At 45.1% G+C, this 25478-nt stretch overlaps 1 protein-coding gene across 2 annotated transcripts; it reads right to left on the minus strand.

The window, feature by feature from the left end:
- Positions 1–11275: 11275 nt before the first annotated feature.
- On the minus strand, positions 11276–24439 carry LOC120025817 (metal transporter CNNM3-like). Of its 2 annotated transcripts, none has more exons than XM_038970499.1 (12): positions 23704–24439; positions 22170–22364; positions 21859–21998; positions 21309–21485; positions 21002–21159; positions 20660–20803; positions 19197–19355; positions 17016–17185; positions 16695–16791; positions 15308–15438; positions 15108–15237; positions 11276–13852 (listed from the first exon to the last, which is right to left on the minus strand). In XM_038970499.1, the coding sequence occupies exons 1-12, from the start codon at positions 24436–24438 to the stop codon at positions 13746–13748; spliced, it is 2343 nt and encodes a 780-aa protein (XP_038826427.1). In that variant the 5' UTR covers position 24439; the 3' UTR covers positions 11276–13745. The 2 variants fall into 2 exon arrangements, with proteins under 2 accessions (XP_038826427.1, XP_038826428.1); XM_038970500.1 differs by having other exon boundaries at positions 11276–13859.
- Between the last annotated feature and the right edge of the window lie 1039 nt (positions 24440–25478).

Here is a 25478-nt window from a genome sequence, read left to right on the forward strand (position 1 = left end):
GAGTAATTAACCAATGATATTAGGCCACTGTTGGCCATGATTACAGACACCTGTGTGTCTTGACACTATATATAAACGAGTCATCCCGCAGTGTCTGTGATTGTACCCTGATGAAGACAGCTTTCCTGTCGAAACGTTGGTAATTAAATATTTTTGCATCTGAGCTCCTAGAGTGTGCGGCTCTCCTTTATTTTCTAGTTTTCTACTCCGCTAGCCAGCACCTCGCCTACATAGGTGTGCGTTTCTTTTTTCTTCTAGATTGACCAGTGAGATATACCTGCTGGAGCGCGTGCTACGGGTGGGTGCTGCTATGGTGACCAGTGAGCTGAGATAAGACGGGGCTTTACCAGGCAGAGACTTGTAGATGACCTGGAGCCAGTGGGTTTGGCGGAGTATGAAGCAAGGGCCAGCCAACGAGAGCATACAGGTCGCAGTGGTGTGTAGTATATGGGGCTTTGGTGACAAAACGGATGGCACTGTGGTAGACTGCATCCAATTTGTTGAGTGATTTGTTTGTTGAATTTGTTGAGTAACTCTAATGAACATATCCTCTGCAGCAGAGTTAACTCTGGTTCTTCCAAGAATTTCAAATATAAAATATATTTTGAATTGTTTAACCCTTTTTTCTTACTACATGACTCCATATATGTTATTTCATAGTTTTGATGTCTTCACTATTATTCTACAATGTAGAAAATAGTACAAATAAAGAAAAGCCCTTTAATGAATAGGTGTTCTAAATATTTTGACCGGTAGTGTACCTCCATTAATGCTTTTAACTGGTACCGGGCTACCTTCAGACGAGTCTTGTGAGGCTTATGGGCGTGAGAGCATAGAGCATGTATGTGTTATAGAGCATGTATGTGTTATAGAGCATGTATGTGTTATAGAGCATGTATGTGTTATAGAGCATGTATGTGTTATAGAGCATGTATGTGTTATAGAGCATGTATGTGTTCGTGAGAGTCTCACCTTTTGATGGTGAGGTCATATTAGTGTGTAGACAGAAGTTGGTAGATTGGCAGTACAGACTTCAGACGAGTCCCGTGACGCTTGTATGTGTTGTAGAGCAAAACGGAGAACACCATCGTATTCGTGAGAGTCTTTCCATAGAGGGTATCAGGTTGATTGTGATGGTGATTATTTTATTATGCTAATTAGATTTCTGCGTGGGCGCAGATATCGACTCTAAGGTTTTTTAAATGCATAGCAGAGGTGTAAGGTGTAAAGATGGTCTTATGTTCACATGGCAAAAGACAAGGATAATTACGCACTTCCTTGTTCAGCTGACTCAATTCAGTCTAACATGGTGCTAGGGTTTCCATTAACAGGAAGTTTGGGGTTTGGGGGGGGGGGGGGGGGGGGATTCTTTATTGGAGAAGTGAATTACTCTGGCATCTATACAGCATAGAGTCTCAGTCTCATAAAGTCTCAGTCTCATAGTCTCTCAGTCTCATAGAGTCTCAGTCTCATAGTCTCTCAGTCTCATAGAGTCCCAGTCTCATAGTCTCTCAGTCTCATAGTCTCTCAGTCTCATAGTCTCTCAGTCTCATAGTCTCTCAGTCTCATAGTCTCTCAGTCTCATAGAGTCTCAGTCTCATAGAGTCTCAGTCTCATAGTCTGTCTCATAGAGTCACAGTCTCATAGTCTCTCAGTCTCATAGAGTCTCAGTCTCATAGAGTCTCAGTCTCATAGAGTCTCAGTCTCATAGAGTCTCAGTCTCATAGAGTCTCAGTCTCATAGTCTCTCAGTCTCATAGAATCTCAGTCTCATAGTCTCAGTCTCATAGAGTCTCAGTCTCATAGTCTCTCAGTCTCATAGAGTCTCAGTCTCAGTGAGTCTGTCTCATAGAGTCTCAGTCTCAAAACCATGATTGTGTTCTGGCACGCACGCACACGCACACGCACACACATTCAAATAACCAACTCATCATCAAGCTTTGATTATTTGAAACAACTGTATAGTGCTAGATCAAAAAACAGAATGTGCACACAGGGGAAGTTACGTTTGTGTAACTTCATAAGTGTAAGTGATGCTGTGTACCACCTCTAGGCTCCACTAAGATCACTCCTACATCCCTCTGAAGAAGTGTGAGACATACAAAAAAAGATGAGTCTAATAGTAACGACATGTATTTTAACTGTAAGAATGTATTACCTTTAAATGTGGCCTGAACACAACCAGTCATGATGTTTTCATCTGATTGTCAAACAAAACACTTCAAAAAGGTAGGCTACCTACTACCTGCAACCTGCGCACTCCAATAACCAGCATCCAAAGAGTGCACTGTGCACCCTCCATTTGGGCTGGACCCAGTAGATACAATGTTGTCCGGGCCTCTGGCAGTCTCTATGGGGGTGCCACAGGGTTCAATTCTTGGACCGACTCTCTTCTCTGTATACATCAATGATGTCGCTCTTGCTGCTGGTGATTCTCTGATCCACCTCTACGCAGACGACACTATTCTGTATACTTCTGGCCCTTCTTTTGACACTGTGTTAACAACCCTCCAGGCGAGCTTCAATGCCATACAACTCTCCTTCCGTGGCCTCCAATTGCTCTTAAATACAAGTAAAACTAAATGCATGCTCTTCAACCGATCGCTGCCTGCACCTGCCCGCCTGTCCAACATCACTACTCTGGACGGCTCTGACTTAGAATATGTGGACAACTACAAATACCTAGGTGTCTGGTTAGACTGTAAACTCTCCTTCCAGACTCACATCAAACATCTCCAATCCAAAGTTAAATCTAGAATTGGCTTCCTATTCCGCAACAAAGCATCCTTCACTCATGCTGCCAAACATACCCTTGTAAAACTGACCATCCTACCAATCCTCGACTTCGGTGATGTCATTTACAAAATAGCCTCCAAAACCCTACTCAATAAATTGGATGCAGTCTATCACAGTGCCATCCGTTTTGTCACCAAAGCCCCATATACTACCCACCACTGCGACCTGTACACTCTAGTTGGCTGGCCCTCGCTTCATACTCGTCGCCAAACCCACTGGCTCCAGGTCATCTACAAGACCCTGCTAGGTAAAGTCCCCCCTTATCTCACCATAGCAGCACCTACCTGTAGCACGCGCTCCAGCAGGTATATCTCTCTGGTCACCCCCAAAACCAATTCTTCCTTTGGCCGCCTCTCCTTCCAGTTCTCTGCTGCCAATGACTGGAACGAACTACAAAAATCTCTGAAACTGGAAACACTTATTTCCCTCACTAGCTTTAAGCACCAGCTGTCAGAGCAGCTCATAGATTACTGCACCTGTACATAGCCCATCTATAATTTAGCCCAAACAACTACCTCTTTACCTACTGTATTTATTTATTTATTTTGCTCCTTTGCACCCCATTATTTCTATCTCTACTTTACACTTTCTTCCACTGCAAACCAACCATTCCAGTGTTTTTTTTACTTGCTATATTGTATTTACTTCGCCACCTTGGCCTTTTTTATATTTTTATTTATTTATATATATATTTTGTTTGCCTTCACCTCCCTTATCTCACCTCACTTGCTCACATTGTATATAGACTTATTTTTCACTGTATTATTGACTGTATGTTTGTTTTACTCCATGTGTAACTCTGTGTTGTTGTATGTGTCGAACTGCTTTGCTTTATCTTGGCCAGGTCGCAATTGTAAATGAGAACGTGTTCTCAACTTGCCTACCTGGTTAAATAAAGGTGAAATAAAAAAATGTTGCAGGTTCACTAGAGAAAGCTTAAGACATATGTATTGGGGAAGACGGGCTCATTGTAATGGCTGGAACAGAATTCAAATCAAATCAAATTATATTTGTCACATGTGCCAACTACAACAGGTGTAGGCAGACCTTACAGTGAAATGCTTACTTACAAGCCGTTAACCAACAATGCAGTTACATTTTTAAAAATAAAAAATAAGAATAAGAAATAAAAGTAACAAATAAAAGTAACAAATAATTAAAGAGCAGAGGTAAAATAACAATAGTGAGGCTATATACAGGGGGTACCGGTACAGAGTCAATGCGCGGGGCACCGGTTAGTCAAGGTAATTGAGGTAATATGTACATGTAGGTAGAGTTATTAAAGTGACTATGCATAGATAACAGAGAGTAGCAGCAGCGTAAAGGGGGGGGGGGGGCAATGCAAATAGTCTGGGTTGCCATTTGATTGCATGTTCAGGAGTCTTACGGCTAGGGGGTAGAAGTTGTTTAGAAGCCTCTTAGAAGGACCTAGTCTTGGCGCTCCGGTACCGCTTGCCATGTGGCAGCAGAGAGAACAGTCTACGACTAGGGTGGCTGGAGTCTTTGACAATTACCTGTACACGGCCAATCTGTAAATACTACCTCATCCTCAACTACCTCATATGGTTATTTATCCTCTTGCTCTTTTGCACCCCAGTATCTCTACTTGCACATCATTATCTGCACATCTATCACTCCAGTGTTAATGCTAAATTGTTATTATTTCGCCTCTATGGCCTATTTATTGCCTTACCTCCCTACTCTTCTACATTTGCACACACTACATAGATTTTTCTATTGTGTTATTGACTGTATGTTTGTTTATGTGTAACTCTGTGTTGTTTTTGTCGCACTGCTTTGCTTTATCTTGGCCAGGTTGCAGTTGTAAATGAGAACTTGTTCTCAACTGGCCTACCTGGTTAAATAAATGTGAAATAAAATAAATAAAAATAAATAAAACATTTGTAGGAACTTCCTCTGACACCGCCTGGTATAAAGGTCCTGGATGGCAGGAAGCTTGGTCCCAGTGATGTACTGGGCCGTACGCACCACCCTCTGTAGTGCCTTGCGGTCAGAGGCCGAGCAGTTGCCATACTGTAGGCAGTGATGCAACCAGTCAGGATGCTCTCGATGGTGCATTTGTAGAACCTTTTGAGGATCTGCGGACCCATGCCAAATCTTTTCAGTCTCCTGAGGGGGAATTAATACAGAAGGGGACTGAGCACGCACCCCTGAGGGGCCCCCGTGTTGAGGATCAGCGTGGCGGATGTGAATGAATGGCATTCTCACATAGGTGCTCCTTTTGTCCAGGTGGGAAAGGGCAGTGTAGCATACAAAAGAGATTCCATAATCTTTGGATCTGTTAGGGCGGTATGTAAATTGGAGTGGGTCTAGGGTTTCTGGGATAATGGTGTTGATGTGAGCCATGACCAGCCTTTCAAAGCACTTCATGGCTACAGACGTGAGTGGTTCGGGTCGGTAGTCATTTAGGCAGGTTACCTTAGTGTTCTTGGGCACAGGGACTATGGTGGTCTGCTTGAAACATGTTGGTATTACAGACTCAGACAGGGAGAGGTTGAAAATGTCAGTGAAGACACTTGCCAGTGGGTCAGCGCATGCTCGGAGTACACGTCCTGGTAATCTGTCTGGCCCTGCAGCCTTGTGAATTGATCTGTTTAAAGGTCTTACTCACGTTGGCTGCGGAGAGCGTGATCACACAGTCGTCCGGAACTGCTGATGCTCTCATGCATGTTTCAGTGTTACTTGCCTCGAAGCGAGCATAGAAGTAATTTAGTTTGTCTGGTAGGCTTGTGTCACTAGGCAGCTCTCGGCTGTGCTTCCCTTTGTAGTCTGTAATAGTTTGCAAGCCCTGCCACATCCGACGAGCGTCGGAGCCGGTGTAGTACGATTTGATCTTTGTCCTGTATTGACTCTTTGCCTGTTTGATGTTTCATCTGAGGACATAGCGGGATTTCTTATAAGCTTCCAGGTTAAGAGTCCCGCTCCTTGAAAGTGGCAGCTCTACCCTTTAGCTCAGTGTGGATGTTGTCTGTAATCCATGGCTTCTGGTTGGGATATGTACGTACAGTCACTGATGGAATGGTATCAAACACATCTAACACATGGTTTTCTTGTGTTTGATACCATTCCATTCACTCCATTCCAGACATTATTATGAGCCGTCCTCCCCTCAGCAGCCTCCTGTGGCAGACAGGCAGCCTGGCTGACATGACCCACGTAACTCACAACTCAGGGAGAGCTGTAAAACATTGTTTTGGAAAGGAGGCTGTTTGATAATGCAATATTATCTCAGAAATTGATTAAAGGGTTTGATTGATTCTTTCAAATGTTTTTCTTTCCTCTGGGTTGAGGCCTCTCTTGTTTGGATTTCAAAATCCAACCGTTGTAGTTGAAGGGGGTGGCAGTCGGGGGCTGTGTGTGGCTGTGCATGTTGGTGTTTGAGTGAGAAAGCACAGCCCCCTTCATTATTGACGCATTATGCCGACAACATCAAAGAGCCAATCCAGACTCTGAAGTCAGGAGGAGAGTTAGGTGTAAACCAGACTAGTAGACAGGTGGAAAGATGAATGTTAGTGAAAGAACTGGAACCAACAGTCACTGGTTTAAATCATGCAGTGGTGTAAAGTACTTAAGTAAAAACACTTTAAAGTACTACTTAAGTAGTTTTTTGGGGTATCTGTACTTTACTATTTATATTTTTGCCAACTTTTAGTTTTACTACACTACATTCCTAAAGAAAAAAATGCTCCATACATTTTCCCTGACACCCAAAAGTACATGTTACATTTTGACAGGAAAATGGTCCACATTTATCAAGAGAACATCCTTGGTCATCCCTACTGCCTCCGATCTGGTGGACTCACTAAACACAAATGCTTAGTTTGTAAATTATGTCTGAGTGTTGGAGTGTGCCCCTGGCTATCTGTCAATAAAAAAAGAAAATTGTGCCGTCTGGTTTGCTTAATATAAGGAAATTGAAATGGTTTATGCTTTTACTTTTACTCTTGATACTTAAGTACATTTTAGCAATTACATTGACTTTTGATACTTAAGTATATTTAAAACCTAATACTTTTAGACTTTTACTGTCACGTTCTGACCATAGTTCTTTTGTATTTTCTTTGTTTTAGTGTAGTCAGGGCGTGAGTTGGGTGGGTAATCTCTGTCGGTTCGCCAGCACAGCCCAGTGCGGGCTATTCCACCTCGCCGCACTGGCCTGGCTACGGGGAGCATTCAGCCAGGTAGGGTTGGGCAGGCTCGGTGCTCGAGACCTGTAGTGCGCCTCCACGGTCCGGTCTATCCGGTGCCTTCTCCACGCACCAGTCCGCCTGTGGCAGCCCCTCGCACCAGCCCAGTACCACCAGTGCCAACACCACGCACCAGGCTTCCTGTGCGTCTCCAGAGTCCAGTATGCTCTGTTCCTGCTCCCCGCACTCGCCCAGTGGTGCGTGTCCCCAGTCCGGTACCACCAGTTCCGCCACCACGCACCAGGCCTATTGTGCGCCTCAGCAGGCCATCTGTCCAGCGCCGCCTGAGCTGCCCGTCTGTCCAGCGCCGCTTGAGCTGCCCGTCTGTCCAGCGCCGCCTGAGCTGCCCGTCTGTCCAGCGCCGCCTGAGCTGCCCGTCTGTCCAGCGCCGCCTGAGCTGCCCGTCTGTCCAGCGCCGCATGAGTTGCCCGTCTGTCCAGCGCCGCCTGATCCGCCCGTCTGTCCAGCGCCGCCTGAGCCGCCCGTCTGTCCAGCGCCGCCCGTCTGTCCAGCGCCGCCTGAGCCGCCCGTCTGTCCAGCGCCGCCCGTCTGTCCAGAGCCGCCTGAGCCGCCCGTCTGTCCAGAGCCGCCAGAGCCGCCCGTCTGTCCTGAGCCGGCCGCCAGAGCCGCCCGCCAGTCAGGAGCCGCCAGAGCCGTCCGCCAGTCAGGAGCCGCCAGAGCCGTCCGCCAGTCAGGAGCCGCCAAAGCCGTCCGCCAGTCAGGAGCCGCCAGAGCCGTCCGCCAGTCAGGAGCCGTCAGAGCTGCCCCTCAGTCCGGAGCTGCCCCTCAGTCCGGAGGAGTTTTTTCAGTCCAGAGGCGTCCCTCAGTCCTGTAGGCCCATTTATTAGGGTTCCCAGGCCAAGGTCGGCGGCGAGGGTCGCCGCTCAAAGGACGCTAATAAAGCGGACAAAGACAATGGTGGAGTGGGGTCCACGTCCAGCGCCAGAGCCGCCACCGCGGACAGATGCCCACCCAGACCCTCCCCTATAGGTTCAGATTTTGCGGCCGGAGTCCACACCTTGGGGAGGGGGGGGTACTGTCAAGTTCTTTTGTATTTTCTTTGTTTTAGTGTGGTCAGGGCGTGAGTTGGGTGGGTAATCTATGTTTTCTATTTCTGTGTTGGTTTTCTGTGTTTGGCCTGATATGGTTCTCAATCAGAGGCAGCTGTCAATCGTTGTCCCTGATTGGGAACCATATTTAGGTAGCCTGTTTTCTGTTGGGTTTTGTGCCCTAGTTTCTACCTTCTTATCAGCACTGTCAACAAGGCAGGTCCTACAGGCCCTAGTTTCTACCTTCTTATCAGCACTGTCAACAAGGCAGGTCCTACAGGCCCTAGTTTCTACCTTCTTATCAGCACTGTCAACAAGGCAGGTCCTACAGGCCCTAGTTTCTACCTTCTTCACAGCACTGTCAACAAGGCAGGTCCTACAGGCCCTAGTTTCTACCTTCTTATCAGCACTGTCAACAAGGCAGGTCCTACAGGCCCTAGTTTCTACCTTCTTCACATCACTGTCAACAAGGCAGGTCCTACAGGCCCTAGTTTCTACCTTCTTCACAGCACTGTCAACAAGGCAGGTCCTACAGGCCCTAGTTTCTACCTTCTTATCAGCACTGTCAACAAGGCAGGTCCTACAGGCACTAGTTTCTACCTTCTTCACAGCACTGTCAACAAGGCAGGTCCTACAGGCCCTAGTTTCTACCGTCTTAACAGCACTGTCAACAAGGCAGGTCCTACAGGCCCTAGTTTCTACCTTCTTCACAGCACTGTCAACAAGGCAGGTCCTACAGGCACTAGTTTCTACCTTCTTCACAGCACTGTCAACAAGGCAGGTCCTACAGGCCCTAGTTTCTACCTTCTTCACAGCACTGTCAACAAGGCAGGTCCTACAGGCCCTAGTTTCTACCTTCTTATCAGCACTGTCAACAAGGCAGGTCCTACAGGCACTAGTTTCTACCTTCTTCACAGCACTGTCAACAAGGCAGGTCCTACAGGCCCTAGTTTCTACCGTCTTAACAGCACTGTCAACAAGGCAGGTCCTACAGGCCCTAGTTTCTACCTTCTTCACAGCACTGTCAACAAGGCAGGTCCTACAGGCCCTAGTTTCTACCTTCTTCACAGCACTGTCAACAAGGCAGGTCCTACAGGCCCTAGTTTCTACCTTCTTCACAGCACTGTCAACAAGGCAGGTCCTACAGGCCCTAGTTTTGTAGCACCTGGACTACTGTTCAGTCGTGTGATCAGGTGCCACAAAACAAGACTTAAGAAAATTGCAATTGGTTCAGAACAGGGCAGCACGGCTGGCCCTTGGATGTACACAGAGAGCTAATATTAATAATATGCATGCCATTCTCTCCTGGCTCAAAGTGGAGGAGAGATTGACTTCACCACTGCTTGTATTTATGACAGGTATTGACATGTTGAATGCACTGAGCTGTCTGTTTGAACTACTGGCTCAGACACCCATGCATACCCCACAAGACATGCCATAAGAGTTCTCTTCACAGTCCCCAAGTCTAGAACAGACTATAGAAGGCTCACAGTACTGAATAGAGCCATGACTACATGGAACTCTATTCCACATCAAGTAACTCATGCAAGCACTAAAATGAGATTTAAAAAACAGATAAAAAAACACCTTATGGAACAGCGGGGACTGTGAAGCAACACAAACATAGGCACAGACACATGCATACACACACACACACACGATAGCGTATGCACTATACACACACGTACACATGGATTTTGTACTGTATATATGTGATAGCAGTACACAATTACATTTGAAAGAATGGTTCAATGGTTCAGAATGGTTCAATTAGAGCTCCCCCAAAGTGTTACTTTTGTTGCATTTAGTGGATCTCATGTCTCATTCGAGGGGGCTCAGCCCCCCTGTAATTCGCACCCTGATGTTTTCTGTCAACGTAAATGTGTATGGTACAGCATTCAAAGGCGCATTAAAAAACAGAGAGGCAGGTGACATTATAGTAGTTTAAAGTACTGACAATTTTCAGGGGTATACAACACGCATACCACAGGAGGCTGCTGAGGGGAGGACGGCTCATAATAATGTCCGGAACGGCACGAATAGAATGGCATCAAACGCTTGGAAACCATCTTTTTTTATACTTTGACTCCACAATTTCGTGGTATCCAATTGGTAGTTACAGTCTTGTCTCATCGCTGCAACTCCCGTACGGACTCAGGAGAGGCGAAGGTCGAGAGCCATGCGTCCTCCGAAACACAACCCAACCTAGCCGCACTGCTTCTTGACACAATGCCCACTTAACGCGGAAGCCAGCCACACCAATGTGTCAGAGGAAACACCATACACCTGGCTACTGTGTCAGCGTGCCCTGCGCCCGGCCCGCCACAGGAGTTGCTAGTGCGAGATGGGACAAGAACATCACTGCAGGCCGTTTTTGATGTATTTGATACCATTCCACTGATTCCGCTCCAGCCATTACCACGGGCCCATCCTCCCCAATTAAGGTGCCACAACCTCCTGTGGTATTAAAGTAATAAAATGTTGAGTATTTGGTCCCATATTCATAGCACGCAATGACTACATCAAACTTGAGACAACACATTTTTTGGATGTATTTGCTGTTTGTTTTGGTTGTGTTCCAGACTATTTTGTGCCCAATAGAAATTAAATGGTAAAAAGTGTATTGTGTCACTTTTATTGTAAATAATAGAATACGTTTTTAAACACTTCTACATGAATATGGATTCTTTTATGATTATGGATAATCCTGAATGAATTGTGAATATTGATGAGTGAGAAAGTTACATGCACAAATATACCAACAAGACATGCTAACCTCTCCGCATTACAATAACAGAGGAGGGTAGCATTCTTTTGGGGGGGGAGGGGGGGGTATGATATTTGTGCATCTAACTTTCTCACTCATCATTATTCATGATTTATTCAGTGTTATCCGTATTCATGGTAGTATCCACATTCAGGTAGATATTCTTATTTACAATAAAAGTGACTCCAAAATGACAATACATTTACCATTCATTTCTATAATGGCAGAAGACCATTTCACATGGAAGAAAGGAGCCATTTCATTGGATGTAGTCTGGAGAAGGTTGCAATGTGCAAGTGCAACCAAACCAAACGCTTTCTTTCTGGCGAAGTATTTGTCACGAGCAGTGTGAACAGACCCTAAAACCATCTAATCCTGAAATGAGGGAGTAAAGCTGCATTGTAACTAAGTAACAAATCAGGATAAACAAACAAAAACAAACAGAAAAAAGACAGATGTATACAAGGACTGGGTTTATTTACTATGAAACAGCAGATATTGAAATAGTTCAATGCAATGTTCTCTGCACACACAACTCTCAGCTTCCAGAGAATTGGGAAAAAAATCTATACAAAAAATTCCTGGAGAGAAACTAGCGCTGGTCCGGTTCTCATCATCATCATCATGGTAACATTATTCTACATTTGTACCTGAAAACTACGAGCTTAAATCTGCATCCTTGATTCATATTCTCTCTAGATAAGCATATATATTAATATACAGTTTTCTACCCCATCAAAAAACCCAACATTTCTCCCAAACAATATAAGTAGCATAAGTAATGATGACCTTTTTTACAATATACATTGTCTTTTAATACAATATAAATGGACTTGAAACATAACCAACAGTACAATATTGTTAAAACAGATGGAAAATATTTACTTTGAATCACATAGTTAATCCCTTGTCTTAGCATATGTCATTAATTAGCATATGTCTGTAATTAGATCAACTAAAAAAAAAACACTTTATGGGGTGGAGAACGACTGAGGCAACCAAGATGGCCGCCAAAATAGCCAACCCCTATCATGGTTGCTGGGAAACATGGGTCGTGTTCATTAGGCACCAAACGGAAGAAAACGTACTGAAACAGGGAGGGACTACCTAAACTTGTCCAATAAGAAATGTTTATTTTTGTTTTCTGTTTCAAAACATTTTGCTACAGTGTGCACTAATGAATATGACCCTCGTAGAGTCTCTGGTCCACGCCAAAAACTCCTATCCCCAATCCCCACGCCAAAGACTCCTATCCCCATTCCCCACTACAAAGACTCCTATCCTCATTCCCCACTCCAAAGACTCCTATCCTCATTCCCTACTACAAAGACTCCTATCCTCATTCCCCACTCCAAAGACTCCTATCCTCATTCCCTACTCCAAAGACTCCTATCCTCATTCCCCACTCCAAAGACTCCTATCCTCATTCCCTACTCCAAAGACTCCTATCCTCATTCCCCACTCCAAAGACTCCTATCCTCATTCCCCACTCCAAAGACTCCTATCCTCATTCCCCACTCCAAAGACTCCTATCCTCATTCCCCACTCCAAAGACTCCTATTCTCATTCCCCACTCCAAAGACTCCTATTCTCATTCCCCACTCCAAAGACTCCAGCCTCATTCCCTACTCCAAAGACTCCTATCCCCACAACCAGATAGGTGCTGCCATCACCTTTTCATCAGATCTGTTTAGACTAAGGGCTAGGAGCAAAGGGTAGACAACTAGGGGCCAGGGGAAGGTGGTAGGGGTTAGGACCAAGGGGTTGATTCTGGACCAGGCCTTTATCTAGGCGTTTCCTGTCTCCACAGGACAGTGGGTAACATATGTATTCCCTGCACACATGGGTAGTTACACTGCAACATGGGAAATTGAGTTTCCTGAAAGAGTCTGTAAGACCGAATACTAGAGTCACGCACACGGTCAGTCATGCACACACACACACCAGGCCAGCCACACAAGAGCACATATCACTTCTGTGTGTGTGTGGAATGTTAATGGAACTCAACCTACTCGGCTATCAAGGATGAGAAAATCAACAAGGTGCTTTAGATGTGACAAACACAAACATATTGTCTATTCTGTATGGTGTCTATGTGGACTTGTGTCTGTTTTATCTATTCTGTATGGTGTCTGGGTAAATATACTGAGTGAATAAAGGGTATTGTGATTGTCTCTATGGCAACTTGGCCAAACAAAAGGAATGGATGAAAGCAGACTGGGTCAGAGTTGGCGGCCGTAAGAGAGGTCACACACACACACCGCTCCCATCACAGCTCAGACCTGAAGCTAAACATTGACTATGCAATGGAATGGACAGGAGTGTTACATCAGCTCTCTTAAAGGGATAGTACGAACATTTTCAAATACATATTTGTTTCTTTAATGTTGGGTGATCTAGCCCTTTAACTAGAGAAAACAGTTCCAATCATCCCGTAGGTTTCCTGATATACTGTATACAGGCCTTCCATTAGGTCTAGATAGACAAATATGTGGGAGTGTATCAAATAAAATATGGACGTATAATCAAACAACTAAAGCAAATCACCAAAAGCGGTGTAAACATTTCTGTGAAGTGGCTTTTTTTGACCAACCTGTGTCTAATGCTTGGATGGACGGGTTGTGACAACACGCACGCACAATTGCACACACACAGGGGGTTGACGTGAGTTGCTTTGGCACACAGATAGGCTAATAATGAAGGAACACGCAATGTAACTTTTAGGCAAAGGAGGCTGAATTACAACAGGGAGGAGAGACGCACACACACACGATTGGTGTGAAACGTATAATGAATGAGGAAAACGGCTGAGGATAGTGCAGTAGCCACACACATGCACACACACCACACACACAGACGCTCACTCAGCCAGGTCCAATCACTGCATTCCAGAGATAAGAGATTCACTGATAAAAATATATATATATTAAAAAAAAGCCTCCTTGTTGGTTGTCTGAGTAACACACATAGTTCTGACAGAGAGAACTTCATTACCCATGAGCCTCCTCTTCCGTTGAACTTTCCTGGGATTTACTGCCACCTGTGGAACCCAGCCAATGAGAGAGAGGGGGAGGCCGTGAGTGGGGAGATGACATCACACAATGACATAATGCCACCGATTAGGAGGTTACAATGCAGCCCACTATTACATCACAATGCCACCCTGTGACATCACAATATGCTCTTTGACATTGACATTCAATGCAATGGACACATTTTGGTGCTTGTTTCTTTTTGTCAACAAACATGCAGTCTTTACCTCCTGTGGGTGTCCTGTACACACAGAAGGAGATGGAGAAAAGCAGCATACGTACCCAGTAGAGAGGGATGAGATGGGGCAGCCAGAAAAGGACAGAAAGATGCGACGAGATAGAACAAGGAAACAGACATAAGCTTTTCAAGCACATACACACCTCTATTTCCAAACCGCGCACACACACACACACGCTCTCATTCAACCTGACCTGATTGCATCTCACTATCTGTAAGATACAAATAAAGGGCACTAAAATAAAATGGCACTAAGTATTTAGAGAAGAAACAGTCTAAAAGAACCCCTCTAACTGGGTACATTCCACACAAAGCTTTATCCCAGTGTCTGTGAAGGATCTGGCAAAGAGACTAACCTTTCTAAAGGCCATATTCAGACTTGAAATCTGCATGCTTAACTTTTACATAAACCATACAGTGATGTCAATAGAAGACTTCAGTTGCAGATCTCAAGTCTGAATAAATCCCTAAATGACTCTCAGGTGCTTTGTGACTGACTGAAAATTTTATTCTCTCAATGCCTTGGTGTCCTTTTAGTGTGTGTGTGTGTGTTGTAGTTGTCATGCCACTGAGGAGACTGTGTTTTGTTACCTCATGCACACAGAAAACACTAACAGTAGTTCTCAATGGTGTCAAAAAAGGAAAAGTTTACAGGGAACTCTGGAGTGGCCCGAGGAGAGGAGACGACAGGGGAGAGGAGAAGACGGGAGAGGAGGAGTCAGGGAAAGGAGGAAACAGGAGAAAGGGAAGAGAAAAAAGAGAAAGAGAGAAGTCTTAGTTCACCTAAAGGGAGTACAGGTTATACATTATGGAGAGAAGTCTTAGTTCACCTAAAGGGAGTACAGGTTATACATTATGGAGAGAAGTCTTAGTTCACCTAAAGGGAGTACAGGTTATACATTATGGAGAGAAGTAACAATTGTTATTATACTCTCATCTTCAGTTTCTCTTCATTCTAGCCCATGGTGTTAGTATAAGGGTGTGTGTATACAGTGTGTACATTGTGTGCTACTCCTACCTTGTGTGACAGTGTTCCTCTCGTTGAGCAGCTTGGTCTGACTGTTAGGCAGGATCTTGATCTCAGGAGATTCTGGGCTCTGGCCAACACGCGACGCCATCAAAGCATTCAGGTACTGCATGCGAGTCACCTGGCAGAGGGAGGGTACTGTTAGTCTGACACACACACACAGAGAAAGACAAACACACACACACACTGACCCGTATGAGCTGCAGGTCAGTGAGGGCGTGGACGGTGTAGTCAGGACAGTAGCTGGACGGGCTGGTGGCGTCTCCCATCTCAAATGGATCCCTGGGAGGACGATGCTGGGTCGAAACTGGAGACTGGTGCACTGGACACACACACACACACACACACACAGGTGAATCAAACACACACACACACAAATGCTTACAGTCAGCAAAATGTTGTGCCACCCCCAGTAAATGTCTGCCACGATGGTGTTGCGCTGAAGTTGACAGGAAACTCAAGAGACAGAACTCCAGTGTCAGCTCATGTTGTGCTTCCCTGTCAAACTGTGCTGCCTTCAAATACCGCATCAAATAATTATGACACTAACTTTGCATTATGTAATCAAATAATTACAACAGAGTAAATGTAAATGAGGCTAGTAGTCTGGAACTCCTCCTAGAACAGGGGCAGGTAACTACATTCAGCCACAGGAACATTTTTGTTGGAGCGGACGGTCGGGGGGCCGGAACATAATTAGAATAATTTGTACACTGCAAATTGACCACAACTAAGCCTAAACATTGAGACATGATCACATACACTACATGACCAAAAGTATGTGGACACCTGCTCATCGAACATCTCATTCCAAAATCATGGGCATTAATATGGAGTTGGTCCCTCTTTGCTGCCATAACAGCGTCCACTCTTCTGGGAAGGTTTTCCACTAGATGTTGGAACATTGCTGCGGGGACTTGCTTCCATTCAACCACAAGAACATTAGTGAGGTTGTGCCCTGATGTTGGGCGAGTAGGCCAGGCTCGCAGTCGGCGTTCCAATTCATCCCAAAGGTGTTGGATGGAGTTGAGGTCAGGGCTCTGGCAAGGCCAGTCAAGTTCTTTCACACAGATCTCAATAAACCATTTCTGTATGGACCTCGCTTTGTGCACGGTGGCATTGTTATGCTGAAACAGGAAAGGGCCTTCCCCAAACTGTTTCCACAAAGTTGGAAGCACAGAATCGTCTAGAATGTCATTGTATGCTGTAGCATTAAGACTTCCCTTCACTGGAACAAAGGGGCCTAGTCCGTCCACATACTTTTGGAAATATAGTCTTGTTTTATTCGTGGGAACACTGAGAACAAACTTATTTCTTGCTGAATTTTACAAAAAACTATTTTGTAAAAAAATGACTTGCGGGCCAATTTAGCTGACTCCTGTCCTAGAAGCTCTAGCTAGCCGATGTGGACTGATAACCTACAGGGTTGTATTCAATAGGCACTAAGCAGAGGAAAACAGACCGAAACGTTGTGAAACATTTTAGAACATCTTTCATTGACAGCCCTAATGAGCCGGACCCAGGTAATGGTACTAGTGAGGTATCTACGCATGTGCGTGCTGCAGTTCTGTGTCTTACCTGAGGTTGGCGCTGTGAGTGCAGACACACCGTAGTATGTGAACGCTCCATTTTCAAACTTCAAGCCCTCTTTACCGATTTCAACCTCCACACGCCCCTACAGGGACATAGTCAGGTACTGTAAAACATGTGCATGTGCCAACACACACACACTGACCTGTAGTAGCAGTATGAAGTAGTCTACGGGGTGGTTGCGTGTATAGAGGTAGTAGTCACACACAAAATACATGCACACTGACCTGTAGTAGCAGTATGAAGTAGTCTACGGGGTGGTTGCGTGTATAGAGGTAGTAGTCACACACAAAATACATGCACACTGACCTGTAGTAGCAGTATGAAGTAGTCTACGGGGTGGTTGCGTGTGTAGAGGTAGTGGTCGGGGCTCAGGCGGTTAGAGGGGTCAAAGTGAACTTCCTGGTTGACACTGGGGTGACGGAGCAGGTGGAACAACACCTTCTCTGACACACGGGCTGGACTGAAGTGCTCTACCTCTGCAAGGAGAGACACACACACACACACACACACACACACACACACACACACACACACACACACACACACACACACACACACACACACACACACACACACACACACACACACACACACACACACACAGCACCTTTTCAGAACACACACTGATTATCATTGCTTTGTTCAAGTGTCCTGTCTAACACACAGGTCTGTGGAGCTTTAGTTATCCAATACATTTGTGTGGGGCTGGGGCAAAAGCCTGCAACTATCCAGGAGCAGGGTTGGCGAACCCTGGCCTATGGTTTCATCACTGATCAAAAGCATACTAGTTTGTCTAACGAACCTTACGTCTTAGTCTTAGTAATTAATTACACTTCTATCGTAGTATACATTCTGTTCTATTTTCAGTCCAAACCTCAGCGGCTAAAGGTCAATCTATGTCAAGAAGCTGAAGAGGACAGAGAAAGGTCAAATAACACCCACCCACATCCAGAGTGTAGTCCTATAATGCAGACAGATTAACGATCCAGGTCGAACATCCATTCCTGCATATTTTCCACTGTGAAGACTTCGAGTGTGTTTCCATTAACTTCTGTTACAGTGATGTAACCATTACTAGTGATGTAATCATTACTAGTGGTGATAAAGTGTTATTGTCCTGGTTAGAGGTCGACCGATTATGATTTTTCAACGCCAATACCGATTATTGGAGGACCAAAAAAAGCCGATACCAATTAAATCGGCAGATTTTTTAATATATATATTTGTAATAATGACAATTACAACAATACTGAAGGAACAATGAACACTTATTTTAACTTAATATAATACATAAATAAAATCTATTTAGTCTCAAATAAATAATGAAACATGCTCAATTTGGTTTAAATAATTCAAAAACACAGTGTTGGAGAAGTAAAAGTGCAATATGTGCCATGTAAAAAAGCTAACGTTTAAGTTCCTTGCTCAGAACATGAGAACATATGAAAGCTGGTGGTTCAATATTCCCAGTTCTTCAATATTCCCAGTTAAGAAGTTTTAGGTTGTAGTTATTATAGGAATTATGACGGGTCGACTATTTCTCTCTATACCATTTGTATTTCATATACCTTTGACTATTGGATGTTCTAATAGGTACTTTAGTATTGCCAGCCTAATCTCAGGAGTTGAGAGGCTTGAAGTCATAAACAGCGTGTGAATCAAGCATTGCTAAGAGCTGCTGGCAAACGCAGTAAAGTTTGAATGAATGCTTACGAGCCTGCTGCTGCCTACCCCACTCAGTCAGACTGCTCTATCAAATCATAGACTTAATTATAATAAACACACAAATACGAGCCTTAGGTCATTAATATGGTCAAATCCGGAAACTATCACCTCGAAAACAACATTTTTATTCTTTCAGTGAAATACGGAACCATTCCGTATTTTATCGAACAAGTGGCAACCCTAAGTCTAAATATTTCTGTTACATTGCACAACCTTTAATGTTATGTCATAATTACGTAAAATTCTGGCAAATTAGTTCGCAACGAGCCAGGCGGCACAAACTGTTACATATACCCTGACTCTGCGTGCAATGAATGCAAGAGAAGTGACACAATTTATTTTAACTAAATAGGCTGGTACATTTTTTTTTACTTCTGTGTATTGATTTTAAGAAAGGCATTGATGTTTATGGTTAGGTACATTCGTGATTATGTGAAGATTGATTGTTTTTTATAAGATAAGTTTAATGCTAGCTAGCAACTTACCTTGGCTCCTTGCTGCATCCGCGTAACAGGTGGTCAGCCTACCACGCAGTTTCCTCATGGAATGCAATGTAATCGGCCACGATTGGCGCCCAAAAATGCTGATTACCGATTGTTATGAAAACTTGAAATCGGCCCTAATTAAATCGGCCATGGCCATTAATCGGTCGACCTCTAGTCCTGGTAAACCACTGACTGAATGAGACAGGTACCGCAACAACACAACTCACGAGATCATTGTATGTCTCCGTGCGTTACGCACACGCGTGCGCACCCTCACCTCTGGAGAGGAAGCGGTGTGTGGCCAGCAGTAGCTGAGGTGAGGTGCGGATCTTGGGTTCTCCCTCTGGGAGTTTGAACAGAGAGAACTCTTGGTGGACGCTGCGAGGTTCCAGAGGAATCTCCAGAGGGGCCAGGGGACGCTTCACCTTCATGTCCACTACAGAGAGAGGGTGGAGGGAGTAGGGGTTAGTGGACAGGGGGAGTGAGAGGTGTTAGGGGACAGGGAGAGGGAACAGGGAGAGGGATGAAAGAGGATGAGATTAGGAAAGAGAATGCCGGAGAGAAGGAGAAGTGTAATGTTTAACCATCAATATTTCCTTACAAAATACACATTGTATCCTCTTTCCCAAACATTTAGTGTAGACATTGCACACACACACTACCGTTCAAAGGTTTGGGGTCACTTACAACGCTGTGTAGGCCCCGGTGCACAACTGAGCAAGAGGACAAGTACATCAGAGTGTCTAGTTTGAGAAACAGACGCCTCACAAGTCCTCAACTGGCAGCTTCATTAAATAGTACCCGCAAAACACCAGTCTCAACGTCAACAGTGAAGAGGCGACTCCGGGATGCTGGCCTTCTAGGCAGAGTTCCTCTGTCCAGTGTCTGTGTTCTTTTGCCCATCTAAATCTTATCTTTTTATTGGCCAGTCTGAGATATGGCTTTTTCTTTGCCCTAGAGGGTCAGAATCCCGGAGTCACCTCTTCACTGTTGACATTGAGACTGGTGTTTTGCGGGTACTATTTAATGAAGCTGCCAGTTGAGGACTTGTGAGGCGTCTGTTTCTCAAACTAGACACTCTGATGTACTTGTTCTCTTGCTCAGTTGTGCACCGGGGCCTCCCACTCCTTTCTATTCTGGTTAGAGACAGTTTGCGCTGTTCTGTGAAAGGAGTAGTACACAGCGTTGTACGAGATCTTCAGTTTCTTGGCAACTTCTCGCATGGAATAGCCTTCATTTCTCAGAACAAGAATAGACTGACGAGTTTCAGAAGAAAGTTCTTTGTTTCTGGCCATTTTGAGCCTGTAATCAAACCCACAAATGATGATGCTCCAGATACTCAACTAGTCTAAAGGCCAGTTTTATTGCTTGTTTAATCAGGACAACAGTTTTCAGCTGTGCTAACATAATTGCAAAATGGTTTTCTAATGATCAATTAGCCTTTTAAAATGATAAACTTGGATTAGCTAACACAACGTGCCATTGGAACACAGGAGTGATGGTTGCTGATAAATGTAGATATTCCATTAAAATCAGCCGTTTCCAGCTACAATAGTCCTTTACAACATTAATATTGTCTACACTATTTCTGATCAATTTGATGTTATATTAATGGATTTTTTTTGTTGCTTTTCTTTCAAAAACAAGGACATTTCTAAGTGACCCCAAACTTTTGAACGTTAGTATATACACACACGCGCACGCTCACACACAAACACAAAATCGCGCTCTCTCTCTTACTGTAGCCGTCTGACTCATCCAGGATCTCTGATTTGATGATCTCTTCGATGACATCCTCCAATGTGACCAATCCCAGCACCTCGTAGAAGGGATCCCCCTCCCCCTCGTTGTTCACCTTCTGAACAATGGCCAGGGCAGAGTTTCCTGGAAAGAGGGGGGGTGAAACGGGGTAAAGGTCAAAGTTGAGGAGAGCTGGGTACCTTAGTGGTCATATCGCAAGCCGACCACAACTTTTTCACATTAGTCCACAAGGAGGGCAGGAGTGACGGTAAAGAAATTGACTTGATATTGTGGCTATCTTTCTAAAACGATCACCACATACACACACGTATTAACACACACCTTTCTTGAACTCCTCCAGCATGGCGTCCAGTTTAGTGTCGTTGAAGACAAAGTGTAGTGGGTGATTGTAGAACTTGGTGATGGTCGTCATGGGAGTACAGTCGTCAGGATCGACCAGAGCCAGGTCCTTCACGAACAAGATCTCCACGATGTTGGACCTGGGTAAATTACATTAGATACCTGTTAGTGTGTGTGTGCTTGAATGACCCACCTGTCTTCTTTGTAGACAGGATGTGTGTGTATGTTTCTTTAAGTGTATGTCCCTTTGTGTGTGTGTGTGTGTGTTTTTGTAAGCCCGTCCACCCACTTCTCCTCTTCATAGATGGGGACTCGTGTGTATCCACTCTGCATGATCTCTGACATGGTGGAGAAGTCCAGCACAGCGGTGGACGGCAGCATGAAACAGTCGTTCAGTGGAGTAAGGATGTCCTCCACGGTCTTCCTGCGTAGCGCACCACGACTAAACTCCTCCTTCACAAACTCACTGCAAATCACAATGATGACAAACGATCATGATGGATTATAGCATGTACCATTTACTCGGTGTCAAAGAACTTTACAATCCCACATCAAACCATAGCCTTTAAACCCTAGACAGAGGGCAGTCACCTCCAGTCCTGCAAGCTTTTCAGCCCAGTACTCGCAAACCCGATCAGGTGTGTTAATGTTGGGCCGGAACAAAAGCTTGCCCCTGTTGTTCCTCATGACCTTGTGGGGTATAGGGACTAGATATAGATTTTGTTTATTGCAGTATGGGAATCACCATAGACACAGTTGTCCTATTGATCAGTGATAGAGCAGTGTATGGCAACCATGGACATAACACACATGGTCATACCGATGTGTGTGTCAGGTACCTGTAGGGATCATTGACGTTGGTGCGGATCATCTCCATGGCTCTCTCCCTCACACCGCAGGTGCTGATGTCACGTCTCAACACCAGGTCCAGCACCAGGCCCAGCGGGCACGACAGTGGGCACGTCAGCACCATACACACCTGGCAGAGGAAGATGTAACCTGTTCAATTCTACCTTCTTGTTAAGAAAAAAATGTATATGAGGTTGCTAGGAGTCACCGGTCCAGGTATTCCCTCCCTATTTGAGTCTGTTTTCTCTCGGTTGGTGCCTAATGAACATGACCCTTGCCTTCTGTTAGGTTCCATACAGACCTGTGCCAGCCAGGTGAAGCCTGGGGCTAGCTGGAAGCCGTAGCCGGAACACACTATGTGGGGAACAAGCTCTGACACCAGGAAGATGAGGAACCCGCTGGCGAAGACGGCGGGCGCTATGGAACCCAGGACCCTGTAGAGTAGCACACCGAGAACCGAGTGGCCCAGAGCGCACAGGAACAGCAGAGAACACACCTAGAACCGAGAGTGGGGATGGTGTGAAGTTAGTGTGGATTTCAGAGTGATGTCATACATCTGAATATTATTTGATTTGATTTAAGACGGTAGGCCAGGGGTCTCTAGTCTTGGATGTGCAGGCTTTTATTCCAACCTAGCACTAACACAGGGTTGGGGAGTAACTGATTACATAAAAAATATAATCAGTTGCGTTTCCAGCTAAAATATTGGAATCAGATGAGATACTTTTGAAAAACTAGATGATTACTTCTTGGATTACTTTTAAATTCAGAAAGGATGTTTGTGAAAAAAATACATCATGATACCTTAATGTTTTCACAATGACATTAAATTCAGCATTGAAAAAAGCTGCACGTTTAAGTTTGTGCCATCTGAGCGAGTCTAACCCCAAGTCAGAGACTACTATGATGACACATCAAATGCGTTTGATGGATCCCTTTTGTCTTCTTCTAACGCCTCTTAAAGGAAATGTAATCCAAAGTTACAAAGTAATCAGATTACATTACTGAGTTTGGGTAATACAAAAGTTACATTACTGATTACAATTTTGGACAGGTAACCAGTAATGGATTATATTTAAAAAGTAACCTACCTAACCCTGATAACACACCTATTTCAACAAATTAAGGTCCAGACACGAGCTGATTATTTGAAACAAGTGTGTTAGTGCTGGGATGGAACAAAAGCCTGCACACCTAATAGCATAGCACCCAGGAGGGGTATAAATTGGGACCCCAGGCATGGGCATGGGCACCCCAGGCATGCACCCTAAAAATCTGAGGGTGAAAGTATGTGAGGCTCTGCATTTTTTCAAACATCTGAAACATCTTTGTCCTGCAATCTAGAGCCATAATCATTATTCTTAATTCAATGAAAAAAGAAGACGTTTTTTCTGCATATCTAAGCATACCTCGAGTTGTCCCTTTTTTAAAGAAACGAAATATGCTCAAATCTGGGTAAAAGATTGAAAGGAATGTGAGTTTTATTCAGCACATTTATTCAGTCTACCAACCTTGCCAGCAGACATGCCAGCTAAAATAGACAAGCTAGTTACTCTAATTTGAATGATAGCATAAAATTGCTACTTGGTAGGTAGTTATGAGGTTGAGATCTGAAACCTATGTGGGCTAGCTAACGCCAACTACAACTGCTAAATGGCTAGAAGTATTACAGAGAAGAAAAAAAACTATTATTATATATATTTTTTATATAAACAGGACAAATCTGAAGGGGTATGTGCCCCTGTATCCCCCATGGGCATCACGTCTCGGACCCCAGGTCTAATCCTTGTGTAGTTGTAGTTGTTGTAGTAGTAGTAGTAGTAGCAGTGACCCACCAGGCAGTTGCCTCGTCTCCGGATTGGCTCGAGGCGCTTGGCGGCCCGTTTGTCCTCCTCGGAGCCGCAGCTGTGGAAAACGTAGAGCTCCAGGGGGTCCAGCCACAACAGGCTGAGGTTCACGCTCCTCAGCACCCCGCACACCAGGGTCAGCAGCACGATCAGCACCGCCATACCCCACCGAGGGATGTAGTCTGCCGGGAGACCTGCGTCGTTGTTGATCTGCAACCTGTCCGGTCCCACCGACACCCAGCTTCCGTTCTTCAACACGCACAGGTGGTGGTGGTAGGTAGGGTTGGCATCATCCCCTCCTCCCGTGGAGGATGCAGCGGGAGAGATGCTGCTCTTGTCCCGCGTCTGTACCGTTATCAACCCGCTGTACTCCTCGTCCGCTGTGAACTCCCCGGTGACCTGGAAGGCGGCGGAGTCACGGCGGGTCTCCTGCTCGCACGGGTCAGCTGCATATTCCACCACCCCGGTCTCCTCCTGTCTTGTTCCAGCGAACGCCACCCACGGCCAGGTCCCATTTAGATCCAAACCAAACAGCCGAAGCTTGAAACTGGCCCCTTGCGGCGCAGAGATGATCCGCCCCTTCATATACACCTGGCCTTCTGGGTCCTCCAGTCGCAGCCCCAGAACCCACGGGGCTTGCTGGGTGCAGGCGCCGTCCCTGATCCTCCAGCAGAGCAATAATATCATCAACAAGAACCGTAGGTCTGCCAAGCTGGCCACCATATTGGAATTGGGCAGCTGGGCTTTGCGCGAATCATGTGACTGCCTGCCCGTGTCGCAGCTGCCCGCCCACAGATGCTCTGCGAGCCACACAGCGCTCAGAAAGAAACTGGTTCCCTTTCGACGCCATTTTGGGGAGAAAGTGCATGAGCTTCGTGTCGTCCACTGCTCTCGTTTGGAGCCGCAATGGACATAAATTCCTCTTTTTTTTTTTAACGCCTTCTCGAAAATCGACCAATGAGTCTCTATGGCTGATGACACACAATCAAAAAAGTGGATTGTACCACGCCCATATTTGTTTGGGAGTCTTAACAAGTCAGCTTCCAGCCAAATGTAAAAGGTCCTTGCTATCCGGGATCCTTTGGACGTCCCTACCCCGCCCCCCCACTCCCATTGAAATTTACATTTAAAATGGTTAGGTAAGGTTTAGGGTACGGATGTCCCAAGGATCCCAGATAGCACTGACCAAAACTTAAAGGGGCTTCATCAATATTCCTTGAGGTATAATAGAGACCACTTAGGCAGCCTAAAGATGATGTAACTGCATGTTGTTAAAGCATTATTTAGTAATCCAGATTTCTGCTGTCCTCCTTTTGAGGATATTGTCGTCAGCTTTGTTCTGCACAGTGAAAACAATAGGCCTACAAAGGAGCGTTCAACTATAATGTTATTTCAGGATCCCTGTGAGTCCAAGTACAGAGCTCCAGGTAGAAGTTTCCTTTTGGCACAGATTTAGAATCAGCTTACCCTCCAACTCCTAACCCTGATCGCAGATGAGTTTAGGACCAAATGCATGATACTCTGTACAGAGAGACAGCTCCATCTGAGACAAAGACATCCCCTGGAGGATACAATCACCACAAAAGTAGCCTAAACAGTCCCACCCAGCACCACACTGACTGGGCAAGTTAAAACACGATGACTAAGGGTCTGTCACAGAGCCAAACACTGTAGTTATGTATAACCCCAATGAAACACAGCATAAACGTGCAGTGGAAGAGTTAAATTCCTATCTTCATGTAGCAACCTGCAGACTTAAACTT

Source organism: Salvelinus namaycush, chromosome 31, assembly GCF_016432855.1.
Source record: "Salvelinus namaycush isolate Seneca chromosome 31, SaNama_1.0, whole genome shotgun sequence".
NCBI classification, from domain to species: domain Eukaryota; kingdom Metazoa; phylum Chordata; class Actinopteri; order Salmoniformes; family Salmonidae; genus Salvelinus; species Salvelinus namaycush.